This window comes from Antedon mediterranea, chromosome 5 (assembly GCF_964355755.1).
Source record: "Antedon mediterranea chromosome 5, ecAntMedi1.1, whole genome shotgun sequence".
In the NCBI taxonomy this organism is placed as follows: Eukaryota; Metazoa; Echinodermata; class Crinoidea; order Comatulida; family Antedonidae; genus Antedon; species Antedon mediterranea.
The window spans coordinates 12,711,048-12,733,172 of record NC_092674.1 but is presented as its reverse complement, the minus strand read 5'-3'; the positions used below and the strand labels follow the sequence as shown (position 1 = coordinate 12,733,172).

Here is a 22,125-nt window from a genome sequence, read left to right as displayed (position 1 = left end):
TAAAAAGCAAAATAACAATAAACAAAAATAATAATGAAAATAATAATAAACAATTTAAATTAGAAAACATCAATTTTAGTGTGATTTATCGTTTTGTGAGTATTGTTTGTTGTAACAGAATTTTAAATTTAAGGGATCAATCAAATATAGTATATATAAAGATAGAAAATGGTAAATTATTCAAATAACGATTCCAGCAATCTATTATAATAAATGGATTACTTTACCAAATTAAAAATTTAAATAAATCATGAACAATTCCCAGGTTCATTATTCAATCATCATTCTGTAAATATACACAATTCTCCATGCCTAGGAAATATATAATATACTGTCAATATACTGTGTAATACTGTATCATCCGCATTTGGTTGTCAAGTTGTCTCCCATAGATCAACTCGTGTTATCAAGCAAAATACAAAGAAGAAACTAATAAACATTGAGTAATTACTGTACATGAACAATAAATATTATTAGAGAGAAAACGGTATAAGAAAACAACATTATTAAACATTTTGAAATTCTTAATAAGAGCAAAAAAACGCTTGGAATAAACAATATGAAACATTTTACTACGTAAAACATGTAGGCCTATCCGCATGTATTACTCTATTTGTTGGATACTATTACTATTCCCATTAGATTCAGTACAGTATATTCTATGGCGAGTAGATCAGTTTAATAATAAATCTATATATAAATTTACGTAAGGGCAAAATTCGATAAATCGCGGTTTATTTCTAGAATTTTTACTCGATGGTATATAAAGTTGGTTCGTACTTTCGGTACTGATTTTAACCACCTGATGTAACTCTGTTTACTAATTAAATTGAGTTAGATAATTAGTTATTGACGATTAAAACGAATTTAGGTTCAACGATTTGCCCCAAATAGGGGTGTTTTCCGATCATGGTATACACTGTCTAATGGATGTCCAACTTGAAAAATACCCGCACACAATAATACTAGGACGCTTCGCATTTTCCTATCTCCTCCTACGATAATTGTTTTTAATAGCTGAAAACCGGTTGAACTGCCCGAGTACAGCATCATAATGTTGAAGACAGGCCGATTTTCTTAACAAAATACTATTTTGATAGATTTAATTTACGTTTTTACAAATGTATTGATTTGCGATGAATGGAACATTCCAATCTCTCAGTCTGCCAGTTTGGTTTAACACAAGTAGGTAAATTTATGAGCCCTTGGAGAATAAACTTGCAATACTTTGACAATACAGTACTGCAAATACCTATTAACCATTTTTGGTCGTCATTTGAATCGAACATTTCTTACTGTGAATACTGTTAGATGTAAACAAGAAATATTTCTTACAAAAAAACGCCGCGTAACGTTTTGACTGGACAGTTGTAAGAACAGTCTTCATTAATCTAATATAATAGGTCGGCCAATCAAAACGCAAGTGAACAATTGGGACTTTACTAATTGTGATTTATGTCATTGGCCTGTCAGCACAGTCGTTTCTTTCTAGAATTAAACGCACAAACTTGTATTGGGAATAATGTATGTGGTTATTACTATCGCATTTAGGTATTGATAATAATAATAATATGGCTTTTGAATATATAATTACTGTCTGTAGAATAACATTTATACATTTTCGGTTCGCGATGAAAAGTTATATGAATGGATTTGTAATAGGTATTTATAATAATAGTATATGGGTTGTATTATTGCTAAGCTATCACCAAATCGCGTTATAACATTATTTCTCAGGGTTTTTTGCACCATTGATCAATACCAAACGCGTATCGGTATTATAGTTTTTAATGAATCATTACATTAATAAAAATACCCAATTAAATCAATCGCGTCAGTCCAATTCCGACTTATGTTTCGATCACATAGTTCTCTGTCTACACTGTCCCAACTAGTTTAACAAAAAAAGTGTGATGTGCCCAAATATGGTAGTGATATGCCCGAATATCGTAGTGATAATTAGACATCGTCATGTCTATATAATATGGGCACATCATATTTAGTTTGATAGTATAGACAGAGCTTAAGGATTATATTTAAAAAATGTTTTCTTACATTTTGAACGGAAGTATTTATTTGTTTATAAGCCCAATTTTCCAGTCTTAATTTTACATTTTGAAAAAAAGTATTTATTTGTTTATAAGCCCAATTTTCCAGTCTTAATTTTACATTTTGAAAAAAAAGTATTTTATTTGTTGATAAGCCCAATTGTGCAGTCTTATTTTACATTTTGAACGAAAGTATTTATTTGTTGATAAGCCCAATTTTGCATTCTTATTTTACATTTTAAATGAAAGTATTTATTTGTTGATAAGCCGAATTTTCCAGTTTAATAATAATGACCCCTTCCACAGTGCTTATACCATATACATTTTACATGATATTGACCGTGGGTTCTTTACGCCTCTGATGCATTTGTTTTTATTGTACCTTTTTAATAAATTATTATATGTTTAGGCCTAATCACACCCAATTTAATGAAACGGTCAGATTCCGATTTCAATTGAACGAAAGTAGTACTGTATTTATTATTCATTGATAAGCCAAGGGTCCCATGGCGTTAGCTGATATCTTGAGCATTTGACTCTTGTGTGAACCTGTAACACAAATCATTCTTCAAAATCTAAAGAAAGAACCTCACACGTCTTTTTTGTGATACACTATGGATATGCCCACGGAAATAATATGTGGACATTGCAAACAATCATAGGCCTACAGTAACAAACATAGAATGGCTAATAAGCATAACATTCAGACTTGCTTGTTTTCTAGTGGATTTTTATTTACTTTAGCATGTAGAATAAAACTATTAACAGTGGCTATATTAATAATTATACTGATTATCCTTGATGTTATCGCGTCTAATAATAAAATATTTTGTTGTTGATAAGCCCAATTTTTCAGCCTTGATTTTACATTTTGAACGAAAGTATTTATTTGTTGATAAGCCCAATTTTGCAGTCTTAATAATGACCCTTCCACAGTGCATTTTACACGATATTGACCGAGGGTTTTTACGCCTCTATAGCCACTGATCAATACCATAATTAATGTACTTTTTTAAATGAATATTGAAATGTTTCAACATACCCAATTCAAAAAAAACGGTCCGTTTTCGAGTTCAATCTTTTGATTAGAGAGGTTGGAGTTTCATTTTGAACGAAAGTATTTATTTGATTGATAAGCCAAATTTCTAGTCCTAATGATTTGAGATTCAACGGGTTTTGCTTTCAATTGTATAATAATATAATTATATATATATATATATATATATATATATATATAATATTAAGTATAATTATGAATTCACCAACACTTTCAGGCCCGGGCCCGAGTTTGTGTAGACCAGACTTCCATGCACAGCCACATGTTAAGGAATATGAATCTCTTTATGATTTTAATATGGTTCGAAATGATATTACACAACAACAATTAGACAGCAACTGTGCAAGAGTCCAACTAATAAAATCGGAATGATCAATTAATTGAACATTTACAGCATAAGGCCCATACACTAGGACAATAACGATCGACGATAAATAGACAAATGTGCATTTTTAATACATAAACCAAAAGAAATATAAACAATTCCTTTGATGAAAATTATATTTTCACACGTCCAATCAAATGACGTCATGATTAGTAAGACCAATAATATCGTGACAATACAGCGATTTTATTGTTTTTATTTATCATGACGTCATTTGATTGGAATTTGAAAAACATTATTTTTATCAAAGACAGCATAAATGATTATCCTATATGTCTAGAACGAAAACCTTTCTAATTTCTTTTGGTTTATGTAAAAGAAATGCATGCTTATATATTATCGTCCGTCGTTATCGTCATAGTGTAATTGGGCCTTTATACAAAAAAAAAATAAATTGATTACGAAGTTACATGCCATTTTCACCTATCACCAAAAAACTAACCTTTTCAACACTAATTAATTGTTACGAAGCCAATTTATATTATATATTTCATTAAAACTGAACTTTACGGTAAATGAAGAGTAAGTATCAGTTAATATGAATAATATAACTAGTAGGTCTATGAACTTGCGTCCAGACACAGAACTGTAACATTACTATCATAAATGCTGAAACCACTTATAAAACCTTTTTTTAAAGAAAATATAATTGTTCTAGGAGAAGGCTAATAAACAAATAGATAATGTACAAACCTTTTTCTGGATTAATTAATGGAGCAGGCGTTCCTAATAATCTGCTGCTGCTACCTAGACTGATTGTTCACCTTCTGACGATAATTGATTGGACCTTACTGACGTGGATAAAGAATATATTTAAAAATTGTTCCTCTTTGTACCTATCCTCTTTCCCATCCCTTAACCCTAATTGGGTTTCTTAAAATGAATAAACAATTTGGACTCATTTTGTGGTAAGTTTCTCTTTCGGAAGTAATTCCCAGGGTGCTAATTTTGGTTGACTACATAAATCATCGTTTCTATTTATTCGTTTCTGTAAACGGCAATGTATTATAGTCCTGCGGTACGTGCATTTAAAATCGCCAGATTTTTTACCCTGAAATTACTGTGTATTGATCGAGAACCATCTGTGGGCACGACCTAGATGGTACGCGAGCGAAGCGAGCGTACCATCTAGTAAAAATAATTAATGTTTACGGTTTGGAGAGAATTGTTGATGAGTTGCAAAATTGACTGCTCTATTTCGTAACTCATTGACCAAGGCTAGGCCGGGAAGCTAGGTCATTCGATAATCATTTTTATCTATTCTGAACTCGTTCATCATTATGTTCACATCATATTGGGATTGCGGAAATATAATGCTAAAACCGTAGCTCCTGTCAGTTAGAGGGTGGCTCAAGAACTACGTATTCAATATTTGAAACGCCCCAACATTCAAAAGAAAAGACAAGTCGTTTTATAAAATATTGTTGCTACTCTGAACTACATCGTCTATAATATAATATAAAATTGTGTGTACACATCGTAAAAATCGATGAAATCGCTTGTTACTCATCTGCTCACTGATTCGCGCATGAGCTATGCTATTACCGGACAATAATCTTGTAAATGGGTATTACGAGATGAAAAAGCCAGTGAATATTCATGATAAAACCGCCGAGAAACCATTTGTATATAAACTGTAAGCACACGTCCCAAAATATTCTTCTTAAAACCCAAAATAAGGAATAATCTAAGCAGTTAACGGAAATTTTTCGGAATATTCCATTTATTGTCATCTTTGAATAAACGAATAACCTAGCGATTCAAATATTTTTCACAATCTTTGTTTGCGTTGCCGGTCAACATTACGACGTTGTTGTTAATGCAATGCGTGTAAAGATTAAAAAAATAATCATTGTAATACGGGGATAGCTAATGACTAAGCAAACTTATGTTATTATTATTATTATTATTGTGTTTCAACTTAATTCTTTAGGCGGTAAAAATGAGTACTGAAATTTGTACCACATTTCTATATACAATAAATTAATAAATTACAAATTTACTCACAGAGTAAACAATCTCATCAGTTAACTTATATTTTCCTTATATGCATTTTTAATTGTTGTTGTTGTTGAATATGCCATTTCAATGTCACATAGTATTTATTCACGTTGAACAACAATTTGAACAAGAACAAATCATTTTAACTGAACAACTGTATATTTAAAGTAAACAATAGTCAAATTGGCTGCCAGCCAATGGGTTTCTTCATTTAATTTAACTGTATATTTGTCTTGATGATGAAAACATGTTTTTTTTTCTATGGATTACAAACAACAAAAAAGGCATATTTTCATGTTTTTTAGGACAAAACATATTTAACATTTACTTTTAAGCATTTAATTTACCTGTCTATCCCCAAATATTATTGTTAATATTTTATTATCCTCACCTTTCTTAAAATAAACAAACATTGTAAATGTCTTCAACGTATTCATTGACTTTATATCAGAGCAAATAATGTAGATGTAAAAACAAAACAAATGTGTCCTGTCACACACAAAATATTACATTTTAAAACATAATAATAGTAAAATTAGTCATTGATAATAGTTATTTGAAAAAATGTACTCTAGTGATGATAAATGGAAACATAGAATTGGATATTGATTAATTCTTCTTCAAAATTAAAAAGATAATTGTTTAAGTATTTATTTAAATATTTTCAATAGACTGGTGAAACAGCCCTGTTAATTGGCGCTTATTACAACAATGTCACTGTTTGCAAGAACTTGATTGAATCAGGTGCAGATGTCAACCTTCAATCTAACGTAAGTAATAAAGTGTATTTTAATTTTACCTATTAATAAATCTGGAATTGTATATACTTCTATCTCCGCAAACTAAAGTGTTTATTTACCATAAAAATAATATAATATGTAAACATTCATATTTTGCCAATTCAAAAGGTGCAGTGAAAAATATAACCCGATTAAAGCAATGTTGTAAACAAACCTTAATTATATAAAATGGTAGTAATTGAGATATACATAAAACGTTAAGATTACACCAACTTTATTTTTAAAACGAATAAATGAATTAGAAGAACAAGGATGAGAGCATGCCAAGAGCAAAAAGCTAATCTATCAATTTCTCACCCCCTCTCTTTACAACAATTACGCGGTAGTTGAATCATCGCTGTTGCGACGAAAATGTATTCAGTTCCTACTATAATTTTGTAATGTAACCACACCCGATTTGTCGGGTTTTATTTCACAACATATTGATAAGAATATTTTTTTTTATTTTGCCTCTGCTCAAATCATCTAGTTTAAAACTGGTGGATTATATTTCTTCCTTCATAGATAATTGAATGTAAAGTATAAACTAAAAAGGTTAAAACTAAAAGAGAGAATAATTATTGACTTCATTGGTATGTGCTCCACAGACTGACTGATCAACAAAATGTAAACATTAAATTGCATGACATTATCTTGCGGCGTTCGCTACCTTGCAATCGACGCAGTGTGTTGCAATCAATGCGACACTCGGCGCAGTTTAATAGAGTTGCGTTTAGGTCAACGATACCGTGTTCGAACGTGAAAAAAACGCAAACAGCGAGATAACTAATAAAGTGCTTATAATTGTTATGCTTAGACAATAACACATCTTACTTGGTACCGTTCACGTTATTCATTCGTTGTGCACAACCTCCTGCCTGGAACTCCTCCCTTTACAATAATATACTTCGTCTAAACCAACAACAGGATGTGGAAAATATGCAAATAAGTACTGTGTACCACAAAAGACTATAGACGTCACAACATACGCCCACCCTACAAAAATTGACCCATGACAATTTCGATCAAATATGATACAAATCTACATATCTAGCATTATCCAATTCTAATATACTTAACTTTGTTTTTAAAGTTTTCTTTTTTTATATCTCAACATACGCATTATCCATGGCAATTATATATACTTTGTTTTTAGCATTTTCTTTTTTTATTGATTAGGCCATCATCTGTACACTACATAATATTATGATTCATTTATACATTCATTTAAATTAATAATTTGGTAATTGTCATCAGTTTAATTTATAGACAATACATATCACAAAATACGCCCACCGACAACATGATAACCGCATGCTTTAGAGAATTTAACATAATCTAAAATACAGACTCTGTTGCTAAATTATATTAATCGAACAGTGATAGAACAATAGTCAGATGGATAACCAATTCTAAATAGCATCACTTTCTAACATGTCATATTTTGCCTTATACTTGATACCATACCCGAATTTTTTTATTTCAAACTCTTGGTCACTTTCAGGAATGCCAGGAATAGTTAATGGTATTTCCGTACCGATATCATTTAAATTATGGGTGACCATCAACGGCTCAAATGAGTCCTCCGGACAGTCCCCGATCTCGAATTCCGGCAGCTCACTCATTTGCTCCGGATCCGTATGTGGACTATTATTAGTGGGTCGTGCATATCGATTATATATATATAATATCAATAATATACGTGATGAACCTTTCTTTAACGCAGGTATATACACCCAAACCGAATCGCTCACTTAATATGTTACATCGCGGACGCGTTCGTCATATATATCCTCCATTTTCGCTTGATTCAACTCGGCCCGATTTTTAGAAACAGCTCTAAATATCTCCAACTGACTTATTAACACATGCATATGATCTCGTAATGTTTTCGGGATAGTGGCGATATTCCCTGCCATATAAATAGTAAAAATGACTATAACCAACAGAGTTCGTAGCCGGAGCTGTACGATAAGCGAACTGTATCGCCGGTAAATATTTATCCCAATCATTATGATATTCATTTACATAATGCGAAATGCAATCTAAGATAAGAGCATTGTATCTCTCCTGTATGGCGTTGCATTGAGGGTGAAATGCGCTGGTATTTATTTTATGTGTTTGTATTACTCTACATACTTATAGAACAATTTTACTAAGAAAGTTTGATCCGAGATCACTCAAAAGAGTTTCCGGACATCCACATGTACACACATAACATATTCAAACAGAACTTTGGCTATCGTAGCTGCTCCCGTCTCTTTCAACGGCACTAGTATGGGCCATCTAGTACAATGATCAGTAAAGCATAATACATATCGATTCCCGGTCGTTGTAACAGGTTAATGCCCAAGAATACACCAATCCGTTCAAATGCACTGGGAACTGCGCGCAGGAAATACAAGATCGTAACCAATTATCTTTATCCAGATACATGCCCTTCCAGAAATATCGTTGACGAATTCGGTCATAAGTTTGTTGAAACCCAAAATGAGCAGAAAGAACATTGTAATGACATTGATTTAATACCAAGTCTACAAAGGTACCTGGAACGTATAACCGAACTAAATTTCTTTCAGGCTCATGCCGTTTAGAAGGAGTATGCCAAATGTGATACAATAGGCCATTTTAAACAAAATATTGATCAGAATGTAACACTACTTCCCTAGCCTTTCTATCGCTCTTATGAAAATCTCCCTTAAATAAATATGCTAACATTAGCCCTACACTAGAATTCGCATCGATCATAACGCCTTCTTAAATTTATTTCACTTGGAAAATTTGGGGTATTAATTTAATAGCTCCCCTTTGTATTTATTTCGGTTACCCTTCCTAAGCGATGAAGCAGCAATTTTTGGAGCGCAACAAGGAATCGATTTCGCGCTGTCACAACATATACTATCCTGATAAGTATTATCCCATAGAAAAATAGGTCACACACAGGGCACAATATCAGGTTGCCCACATGTCAAACAAGGTTCTATAGAAGTGTATTTATTTAATCACTAAGAGCATCATCATTATTATTATTATTACATCATTCGAAGTTATAGGACTGGCCCATCTGGCTAAACGACCGATTGCTTGTTTATTAGAAAATAGCATTTTTAAGGTATACAGAAATACGCCCCTTATCTTCAGTATAGTGTGAAATTCAAAATTGTGGTCATTGTATTTCACACTATACTGAAGATAAGTGGCATATCTCTTTATACCTTCTACAAACGTTAACGCCTCACGTTCAGTGGTGGTATAATTCCGTTCCGTGTGCTCAAGTACCCTTGCCTTCCTGATACTGGGCCAAAATAAATCACAATTATAAATGATTAGCATCATTCTGTACTTTAAACTCAGTCTCATCAAAGCGTGGAAAGGCCAAAATTAGGGGTTCTAATAAATTGTTTTAACAACTCAAATGCTCTATTGCATAGTTCCGTCCTGCTAAACCCCACCTCTTCCTAGTTAAGTTAGTTAAAGGATCAGCAATTTTACAAAAGTTTTTATGTATTTCCTATAATAGCCAAAACCAAGAAAAGAGCGCACTTCAGATAATGTTTTAGGTGTAGGATATTAGTCACGGACAAATTGTAATTTCTCAGGATCGGTGTCCACCCCGTTCTCACTTACTATGTGACCTAAGTATTTAACATGCCTTTGACCAAATTTCATTGGTTGTAATTTTAGTCCTGCCATCCGAAGTTTATCCATCACTTGTTCCAACTGACATAAATGTTCCTCCAAACTATTACTGAAAATAATTATGTCATCCAGATACCATAAAACAAATTTCCATTTCAACCATCGTAATATTTCCTGCATTGCCCGTTGGAAAGTTGCCGGAGAATTGTGTAACCCGAAAGGGAAAACATTAAATTCATAAAGTTCATCTTCGGTAATAAAAGCAGTTTAGCTTTTGAATTCTCACCCAACTTAATCTGCCAGTACCCCGAGGCCAAATCTATAGTCGAAAAATATTTCGGCTTTGCTGTCCCTAAACTGTCAAGTGCATCGTTAATATTTGGTAAAAGGAAATTGTCCCTGGCACTAATGTCGTTCAGGCGTCTAAAATCAATACAAAATCTATTTTTATCTGTCCCGGCTTTCAGAATCATACAGACCGGAAAACTCCATAAACTAGTGGATTCTCTAATAACCCCTTGTTGTAACATTTCATTAACTTATCCGCTCTTGCATATAAGGGGGCTTGCCTATATGGTCGCGATCTTATTGGCCCATGGTTGTTAGTCAAAATTGTATGTTCAACCTCCGAGTATCTATCTACCAAGCGGTCCACCCTCTACTTGAAAAACATCGATATTTCGGGAAAGTAATGTATAGTAGTTATCAACTCCACTTCATTAACATTCATATGTGAAGTATCAAGCTTTAATTTCGCCCAAACCTCTTGAATTAGTGGGTCCGCGTCCGTATCCCCTGAATTGTTAGCTAAAGGATAAACAGCACTTACTACACTAGGCCTATTGGAAATGGTCGTAAATGGACAGACAAAAATCTCATCAATCACATCAGTGAAAGTACCTAATTTAGTGCGTGGATACAATGTTACCGGTTTATCTGTCGTATTCATTAGGCCTACCAATTATATTAACACAGTTATCAATTACACTGGAAGCAGTATTGGCAACCAAAACACCTATTGCCGGAACGCGTCGCCCACCCTGACATAACCATATCGTGCACTTCGGTAATTTATTTGAGAGCCGAGAACGAACTATAGATTGAAAACGTGCGGGAATTTCCTGTCGTGCAACTACTCGCATTTGACTCTTTTTCTGTAAAGTCAAAAGAGTTAATGTTAGCCCCATGGTTAGGTAAAAATTGAGAGCCTAACATTATAACTTCAGACAATTCCCTAGCAACGTTCATAGGAGCAACGAAACTATTACCATGTATTGTTATTTAAGGATATGGAACCAGTAATGATAAGATCACTGCCCTTAGCTGTAAATTCCTAGTCAACCAGTCATGATCAATAAGATTTATAGAGGCACCTGTATCTACTAAACATTTGGCCTGTTTACCTTCGACAAAAATATAAATTGAATTTAAGCGCGATAAAGCAACATGAACCTCCCTACTATTGTTATGCAATCCAGCATTAAGAGAAAAAATGACTGATAGGTCTATATTATTTACTCCTACCCCAATATTTGGACAAATACCTTTTATCATATTGATATGTTTATTTTCTACCCCATTTGCATTTTCCCATCCATTGTTCCTAACTGTTTTACAAAAATTACCTGCAAACGGGGTTTCTAGTTTAACGGACGGCCATCCCTGTCTTTTCTAGCATAAAATTCCACTCGCATATGACCCCCAAAACCACAACGCCAACAAATAATTTTAGAGTTAAATGTCCGACTATAGATCTATCGGCATTTTTCCTATCATCAAAATTACTATTAAAAGGAGGAATCACCCACTGAACCCGACTAGACGATTCAATGTTGTCTATATATTAGAAACTTGCGCGAACATCCCCGCTAGCGGCTAGCGTTGTATTTTCATTACTAACACGTGACTTGGGATGGTTATTTATAAAGTACCAGAGGAAGGTTCATCCACAGTACGCTGGATGGATATGGCTAGCCGAGCTGTTTCTAAAGAATTTCGAAAAGACTAGATATAAATAAAAATAAATAAACCCTCATAAAAGAATCTGATTTCTGTATCTGCTTACCCAATAAAATAATATCCGACGCATATTTATCAATGGTTTCTGAATGTAATTGTTTCCTAGTTTCAATACCCAATTTCCAGGATTGACCCTCAAAATTTGCTTTTAACAAGTCCAGTATTTTAGTTATAGAATTCTTATGTCTATTGTATTTAGAAACACTTTCGCATGGCCAAATATAACGGTTTTCAACGCTAAAAGGGCTGTAGGTTCTTTATATTCCCGCAAAAAAGCATGGTCTGAAAATCTCTGAATAAATTAATCTAAAAATCATCATTCGCATCCCCAGAATACTTCAACCCTGACCCACCCATATCATACTTAAATGCTTCTTGCCAATTTCACATTCAAATTTAAAATCTGATAATACAATTATTATATTTAGAACATATCCAATTATAAAAATAAGATACTTAAATATAAATATTATTAACATAAGATATACAACCACACAACTACTGCCGTTTACATTCTAACAATCACAGCCGTTGGTTAATTCCGTAAATATCCAAACCAGCACACAAACATATCCGCCTCAAACACCAACCAGTTCTGAATTCAACTCCCCACAGTTCTGAATCATAGCACCAACAGTTCTGAATCCCAGCACTACTAGTTCTGAATCCAAAATCAAACAGTTCTGAATCCCAGCACTACCTGTTCTGAATCCCAGCACCAATACAGTTTCAATCAGTTATGAATACATATATATCCAACGACGTCGAGTCACGGAACTAATCAATACCCCGCAAAAACAATCATGGCCAGACCAACAATATCACCTCTCATCACTATTAAGTAGACAGCGTCAGCAGTTACCGACTCGTAATAACAAACACAATAATATATTTCAAAACTTAACATAAATCAGATTCCTAAAATCAATATAAGAATACTGATTCCGGGTTCTACACCACTTGTTTTGCTTAGACAATAAATACACAGCACATCTTACTTGGTACCACTTTTTTTCATTCGTTGTGCGAACACCTCCTGCCCGTAACTCCTCCCTTTACAAATACCTCGTCTATGTAAACCAACCCACTTGTGGAAAACATGCAAATAAGTAGTGTGTACCACAAAAGACTATAGACGTCACAACAATATGATAATACAAGTTACATGCATCTGTATTGTTGACTTCCAAAAAGAGCAAACAATAAAAAAAAATTAATAACAAAATATATTTTTACCAAATTTATTGTTAATGATGTTCAATGTATTCTTAAATGTGACAACGTTTGGTGGAATTCTTGTCTTTTGTTCTATCCGATTCGTTTAGGAATTGTCTTTGGGTAGAGTGAGTAACAATAATAGCAATTATATTTGGTGGTTATTATTATGTTTATATTGACCACCACTTGTCCAGTAGTAACATTATCATTTTGTTGACGATATTTAATAATACTAGATGCATTGCTCAATTCGCTCGCGTACCATCTAGGTCGCGCCCACAGATGGTTTTAGAATACAAAGAACACCTAATAAAAGGTCACCTTTGGAACTTCACCTTTCGAAAATTGTCTCCTAATAATTGATCTGTACTGACTGAATAAATCTAGAAGAATTTAAAATCTAGCAACCAACGATTAGCCAATAACAAATTTCGACCCAGAGAAAGTACCAACGTATTAATAATGATGAATATAATTATTTATTAATTTTTTTTATTTGCTTTTATGATGTTGTTTCATTTGGCAGTTAGAGTTCTTGTTCCCTGAATAGGGGTGTTCAAAAAGAGAGGTTCTATTGTACTGTAGTGAAGTTTAGGCGTAAATAAATAAGTGTAGGCAAGGATGTGTGTACAACAGCATACATGTCGACATGAACAAATAATACAGATACGTAGATTTATTAATCGTATACAATTCGAACCCTGGAAATTACATCCGAAAGAGAAACTTGTTATAAAATGACTCCAAACTATTGAATTAAATTTAATCAAAGCCATGAAATGTGTGTTTTGTATGGTATCACCGATTACTGTGCTTGTCATGGCACATTTGATGAATTTGTTCACATTTAAAATATTCAACTTTGAATTGCTTATTGCCAAGGTAAACGCTCTTTATAATATGGTAGATATTATTGTACATGATACGTGAATGCATACAATGTGAAATAGGTTAAGGATTAGATTTAATAATCCAATAAACGTGATTCCAATTATATCAAACACGCTCATTCTCATTTTTGTGTAGGATGAAATAAACAATGGTATTCATTCATTCATTTTATTTTTTTCAAAATCATTGTCAACATATAATGTAACTCACCGTAACTCACCGTAACTCACCGTACACCACTCTAAATGAGTGGTGCAAGAGGCTAGTGGGCCGGTCGTGGCCCTCTATTAACCCCCCTCGTCTTCTGAAATTTTCTTTTAAATAGTATGGTTGTGTCAACTTCTACTGTACTGGCAGGGAGAGCATTCCATGAATTTACGATAACCCCATCAAGTTCATAAGAATGATTCGGATTATTAAATCCTAGGTGCATGACATAGCATTTACTACTATTAAAGCTCATTAGGGATTCACGACACCAAAGTGATAACTTGTCAATATCATTTTGTAGTACTTCAGGATCAACCTCGGAACGCACACTTCCAAACAATTTAATGTCATCAGCAAATTTCAACAATGAAGAATCACAACAATGAAGAATCAATGGAAAAATCTATGTCATCAATAAAAATGAGAAAAAGCACCGGTCCGAGGACCGAACCCTGAGGCACACCACTATGAACAGGGGCCCACTCAGATTTCCTACCATTGACAACAACCCTTTGAGATCTATCACTAAGCCAGTTTTGTATCCACATGCCAAATGGACCTTCAATACCATGAGCCAAAACTTTATACATCAACCTTACATGAGGAACTTTATCGAAGGCCTTTTGGAAATCAAAATAAATTACATCTACTGGTAAACCCTGGTCAATATCACATGTCACCTTCTCAAGAAACATTAGTAAATTTGTCAGACAAGATCTTCCTTTCAAGAACCCATGTTGGGATGTATTCAGTAAATGTAACGAGTCACGATGATCAATAATGTCATCCCTCAAGACAGATTCCATCAATTTACAAAAATGGGAAGTTAAACTAACAGGCCTATAGTTTGCCGGTGATTTCTTAGATCCTTTTTTAAAAATAAGGGAAACATTGGCTTTCTTCCATAAAGGAGGAACATAATTTTCGTCAAAACATCTCTGAAATAGACGGGCTAAAGGAGTCGCAATAACACTAGCAGTCTCCAACAAAATTCTTGAACTCAAATGATCAGGTCCCGGTGATTTGTTAGGTTTAAGTTTCTGCATCAATTTTAAGAGTCTCTGTGGGGTAAACAGTACAGTGGTTAAAATATCATCATTTTCAAACTCGTTAGGTAAATAAGGTGGAATAAAATTAGAGTTAATTGTAAACACGGATGTAAAGTAATTATTAAAAATTTCAGCAGCTTCCTTGTCGTCAACAACTATATTCCCTTCATCATTAACTAAGGGCCCCACTGAATCTTTAGTTTTAGTACTGGATCGGATGTAACTATAAAAAGACTTAGGATCGCGCTTACAGTTATCAGCCAATTTTTTCTCAAATTTTCTCTTGGCACTCCTTACTTTAGACTTGACCCTATTGGAAAATCTCTTATAAATTTCAAAGTCTATGGAATCCCTCGAATTACAGTAGCGTTTCCATAGTTTTCTCTTTTTCCGAATTGAACGAATAACTTTTCTGTTGATAAAAGGCGGTTTTCTATTATGTCTTCTCAATTTTAAAGGTATGTTATCCCTTATGACAGAATTATAAACATCTTCAAATTTTGACCATGACTCAGAAATAGATGGAAGTTCAGTTAGGCTGGGCCAATCCACTTCTACAAGCACATCTCTAATATTATTCCAGTTGGCTCTCCTAAAATCAAAGACATATTCAGTACTATCATTAATCAGCGTATCAATATTACAACAAAATTCTAGCATATCATGATCACTAGACCCAAGTCTACCAACACAAGCAACATCAGACACCATATTAGGTTCATTAGTTAAAATAAGATCCAAAATGTTATTTCCTCTAGTCGCTGATTCAACATGTTGGGTAAGATATGCATCTTGAACAAAATCCAAAAAATCCTGACCATCCAAATTAGACTCTAAATTTTCCAAATCAATACCTGGAAAATTAAAGTCTCCGATTATAACTGTAGGACACGACTTATTTAAAACTTCTCTCATAGGTACATACATTTGTATATTATTGTGAAGTGAACTATTAGGTGACCGGTAGACAATACCAATAATGGCTTTCCGACGCTCCTTTAGGTGGATTTCAGCCCAAACAGAATTGCTGAAATCCTGCGAAATATCAGTTAAATCTGTTGCAGCAATAGATTCCCTAACATAAAGTAAGTTCCCACCACCTCGCCCATCTTTCGTATCAAGTCTATCTTGCCTACACAGCAAAGAATACCCATCTAACTTTAGAATTGCATTGTTAATTTTCTCGTTTGTCCATGACTCTGTGATGGCTATCAGATCTGGGTTTCTATCTAACACAACTACTCTTAGTTCGTCAATTTTGTTCATAATGCTCTGGGCATTGGTGTATAATATTTTATTGTTAGATAGCTCAGGGGCACATGGAAAACTGGAATCAATTGGAAAGTTCACAGAGGCAGGAGAACCTTCAGGAATCGAACAAAAAACTTCTTCTGATTTCGTTAATTCCGAAAATACTACACTGCTAGTATCCTCAAACTTAAAAATATTTCTGTCTTGGGCTAAAAAACCCGGCCGAGAATTCAAATCATACATATTATTATACATTTTAGGTCAATAGTTTTTGCCATTATAATATCGAACATATGATTGGTATCTAAAAATTTAATAAAACTGGGTTTAAATGTAATATAAATATACTTTAAATAGCATTAAACTTGGGTACGGGCCAGCCAATGATGGGTACGGGTCAGCCAAAATTTTGGGTACGAGTAAGCCAAAATTTGGGTACGAGTTGGTGGGTACGAGTTGGCATGGGTACGGGTTGACCTGTATTCTCAACCCGTACCCAAACCAACCCGTACCCATGCCAACTCGTACCCAACTTGGCTAACCCGTACCCAAATAATTGGTCAACTCGTACCCACTTTGGCTAACCCGTACCCAAACCAACCCGTACCCCCATGCCAACTCGTACCTAAATATTTGGCTTACTCGTACCCAAGTATTTGGCTTACTCGTACCCATTTTTTGGCTTACCCGTACCCATTTTTGGCTTACTCGTACCCATTATTTGGCCTACTCGTACCCAATCTATATATAAATTTACGTAAGGGCAAAATTCGTTAAATCGCGCCTTACTTTTAGAATTTTTACTCGATGGTATGTAAAGTTGATTCGTACTTTCGGTACTGATTTTAACCACCTGATGTAACCCTGTTTACTAATTAAATTAAGTTAGATAATTAGTTATTGACGATTAAAACGAATTTAGGTTCAAAGATTTGCCCCAAATAGGGGTGTTTTCCGATCGTGGTATACACTGTCTAATGGATGTCCATCTTGAAAAATACCCGCCACAAAAATGCGAGGAGGCTTCGCATTTTCCTATCTCCTCCTACGATAATTGTTTTTAATAGCTGAAAACCGGTTGAACAGCTCGAGTACAGTATCATAATGTTGAAGACAGGCCGATTTTCTTTAAAAAATACTATTTTGATAGATTTAATATACGTTTATACAAATGTATTGATTTGCGAAGAATGGAACATTCCAATCTCTGTGTCGTTCCACAAGTTTCTATTCCCTCAGGCGTCGTAAAGGAAAGTACTGTATAATACTCATAACAGAAATTCGATCCATTTTTTTTTCAATCTGTGCTGCAGAGGTTGGATATAATTTTTTTTAAACGGATAATGAGCTAGCGTTTTCAGTCGCAGTATATTTATGTACAAATCTTTATTATTGCAGTTAAACCACCCACATCATCACCCTTCCCTCACTGGCATGAGTAGCGTTGTAAAGCCAGTAGAGGATAGGCCTACAGTGCATCACATGCCCTAAACGCAGAACAACTTTGGTGGGTAGGGTAGGAACCAACTTAAGTATGAATTAGCTCTAGGAAACAATTGAAAACCATTAGGCCTACTAATTAAGTTGAGTTAGATAATTTAATATTTATTGAAGATTAAATCGAATTTACGATTTGCCCCGAATAGAGGTGGTTTTCACAAATTGTTATACATTATATAAACATATACACGTTGTAGTGATGTGTCGTTATACACGTACTGTACTTTTCAATCGACTAGGACGGTGATAGTTTCAAAAAAGTATTACATCGCAATGTTTTACTGTGTTTAGTGGTATATTATTTGTAAAACATGAAAACAGTTAATATTTCGTTACTAAATAAATAAAGAATAAATAGATAAAAAATATATTTAAAAACTGTTCCTCTTTGCACCATCCTCTTCCCCATCCCTAGGAACCAACTTAAGTATGAATTAGCTCTAAGAAACAATTGAAAACCATTAGGCCTACTAATTAAGTTGAGTTAGATAATTTAATATTTATTGAAGATTAAATCGAATTTATGATTTGCCCCGAATAGAGGTGGTTTTCACAAATTGTTATACATTATATAAACATATACACGTCGTAGTGATGTGTCGTTATACACGTACTGTACTTTTCAATCGACTAGGACGGTGATAGTTTCAAAAAAGTATTACATCGCAATGTTTTACTGTGTTTAGTGGTATATTATTTGTAAAACATGAAAACAATTAATATTTCGTTACTAAATAAATAAAGAATAAATAGATAAAGAATATATTCAAAAACTGTTCCTCTTTGCACCATCCTCTTCCCCATCCCTCAACCCTAATGTTACATATAAAACACACATTAAGTTTGTTTAAATTTGACTTAAACAATTGGTCTCATTTTGTGACAAGTTTCTTTTTCGGAAGTAATTCCCAGGGTGCTAATTTTAGTTGAGTACATAAGATCACAGTGTCTATTTATTCGTTCCAGTAAACGACATGTACGTACATTTGAAATCGCCAGTTTTTTAACGCTGACTTTATTAGTATTCGAGAACCATCTGTGGGCACGACCTAGATGGTACGCGAGCGAAGCGAGCGTGCCATCTAGTTTGAATAATTACTTGTAATGATTTGATCGGCGCAAAACTAGTGGTATGCTTTTGCCGTATGAATATTTTTATATTTAAATTGTTTTTTTATTTTACAGGTCTCGGTGAAATGTGTGCTAATAAAAATGACCATTGATTTGATTGTAGACTTCGTTTAATTAGGCATATATTTTGTTAACATTTATTTAAATCTAGTATTATAGTTTTATAAACGTATGTTTGATGTGTCTTTTTTATTTACGTAAGAGAACATTAATTAATAAAAAAAATATTTTAACTGTTGTATAGTTAGTATTACAATTCAATTAAGCCCAGGTAAAGTACCAACAACGTATAATTTTATACTTATCACGGGACTTATCAATTTTTATTCTTTTATTTTATTCTAATTATCTTCCCTGATTACATTCGATCAAGTAATTATTTCTATTGTATTTGGTATATTTAAAATTGGTTGAATTAACAACACCCTGTTTTAAGCAAAAAGCCTGCCGGGCTATGGGGTCGAATTACTCGTAGATTTCGTGTTTTTTCTGACCGGGATTAACCTTTTATTATAAAAAAACACGCATTTATAGGGCCGGCGTCAAAGAGACGACTTAGTAATGACGTATGATCATTTTCCATATATTTTATTTATTAATAATTCAGTGAAATGATCATATACACGTACTGTCGTACTGTAGCCTAAGGCAATTAAACATTTTGGCAGATTTTCTTCTATAACAGCTACGTGTTTTTGCTGAATGGGGATTCCTCTTTATTATTAAAAAAAAAACGCATTTGTACGGGTCCATTTGTAGTGTGTCCAAAAATAGGCAACGCAATGTGGCGTATGATCGTTTTCTATTTATTTTTTTTCTTAAATAATTCAGTAAAATTATCTGTTTGTTTACGGTAATTAAACATTTTTGGTAGATGTTTCCTCAATAACTTACAGCTACGTGTTTTTGCTGACGAGGGATTCCCTTTAAAAAAAAAAAAATACGCATTCTATAATGTGTCAAATAAGACAAATGAAATGAACTACGATCGTTTTTCCATGGCAACGGATGTCGTCTTATTTACTAAAATAATATAAACGTTCTGAAGGCCTACCTACACGTGTCTGAGTAGTTACGTATCTGTCAGCGATAAGATGATTTTTTTAAGTTTTAGTAGTATTTATTTCGGTTTTTAGTCATAATAATACAGTAATAATCATTATAAAATGAAAACGTAATAACAGCAAATGTCGTCGTTTGTAATTAAATGTTAAATTATTGGAGGTTAGTACAGTAGTTACCTTTTATTATTACTCTCACATCGTCATTGTATACTAGATAAACGGCAATAATCTAATCTACTACTAAATGCTCATAGCAGCAATGAGGCTGGTATCCACTTAAATAGTTTCGTGATTTTAAAATACGAGTGACTATTTAAAAATGTATTAAATATTTTCGAAATGTTAAAACAGTTTAATATTTTCCAAAACTTGCAAAACAAAACAACAAAAACCATTCGTTTTAAAACGATTTTCAAAAAGCACATTACTCATTATCTGTAAAATAAAATGAAAATACAAATTATGTATAAAAGATATTCATGTTTACTTTTAATAATTCAAGTTTTCATCATCACAGACTAGTGGGTATTTCAATTTCCATGTACTACTATTCGTAGAAAATAATAGATTAATAACTCATAAATAAAAAAAAAATAGAATGCAGCACAGCCGACCACTGACATCTTCCACAGAGCCATATAAAACAGCGCCCTCAAGTATTAACTTTACCAAATACGACGTACGCAAATACGATGAAAGCTGTGCTTTTTTCGTACGAGTCTGTACATATTATTATACATTTTAGGTCAATAGTTTTTGCCATTATAATATCGAACATATGATTGGTATCTAAAAATTTAATAAAACTGGGTTTAAATGTAATATAAATATACTTTAAATAGCATTAAACTTGGGTACGGGCCAGCCAATGATGGGTACGGGTCAGCCAATGATGGGTACGGGTCAGCCAAAATTTTGGGTACGAGTAAGCCAAAATTTGGGTACGAGTTGGTGGGTACGAGTTGGCATGGGTACGGGTTGACCTGTATTCACGCCGCTCACTAGGCGAGCTAGCTGTGTCTCAGCATAGGCTAGGCCTAGAACAAAATCCGGCCAAAAACAACTTTAACAGAAACCATCCACAATCCAAAAATCCTAATCTAGAATAATATAGTAGTATAGAGTAATGTATACAAGATAACAAGAAAAATACACATAAAATGGATTTAAATGGTTAAAAAAAAGATATATAAATAACCATAAAAGCAGAAAACGTGAGATAAATATTGAAAAATACTGTCGTAAAAGTATATAGTAAAATAATGTTAAAAAATGTATGAAAAAAACCTTAAAAATTGAATGTATACAATAATATTATAGTAAAATATTTTGAAAAGGTATAACATTAGGCCTACATAAAAAGTGAAGGTATAGGCCTACACTAAAAATAAAAAAAGTTTTTGAAATGGTTGAATTTTGTTATATTGCGTTGTATTTAGGACAGGAACACATCCAAACAATTAGTAACTATATTAAAGTTAACCTGTGCCCTCAATTCATTTTAGTACCCATAGCCTACTCAACGTGGAGCCGACCAAAGCAAGCAAAGCCTAGGCCTATACTTATGCTGGCCGCAGTTGCCTTCCATACAATATTTGTGGCGTTTCATATTGTAACTTTTCGCGGCCCTGTTTTGCCTATAGTTAGACAGTGGGACAGCCAGTCGACAAATCGTGTCAAATTTCGACTCGGAGAGGGCGCCCTACTTTTCTAATTTAGTTCAAAATTGCTAAATTTTAGGGTGTTGGAAAAACACAATATTTGTAAATTTAGCTGATTATTGGAAAAATATTGTTAGTGAAATAAATTCATAAATGGTTTTAATATATTGTCATGTAAAATTAAATGTATTTGAACAAAACGATAATCTGTAATTTAACGGC

The 22,125-nt window shown here is 33.4% G+C and overlaps 1 protein-coding gene across 1 annotated transcript in view; it reads left to right on the top strand.

Moving 5' to 3' along the window:
* Window positions 1–22,125, top strand: part of LOC140048533 (uncharacterized) — a 59,783-nt gene that overhangs the window by 7,601 nt on the left and 30,057 nt on the right. Inside the window, exon 4 of the mRNA XM_072093273.1 lies at window positions 6,163–6,261. Within this exon, the coding sequence (XP_071949374.1) occupies window positions 6,163–6,261 (99 nt within the window). The remainder of the gene's footprint in view (window positions 1–6,162; window positions 6,262–22,125) is intronic.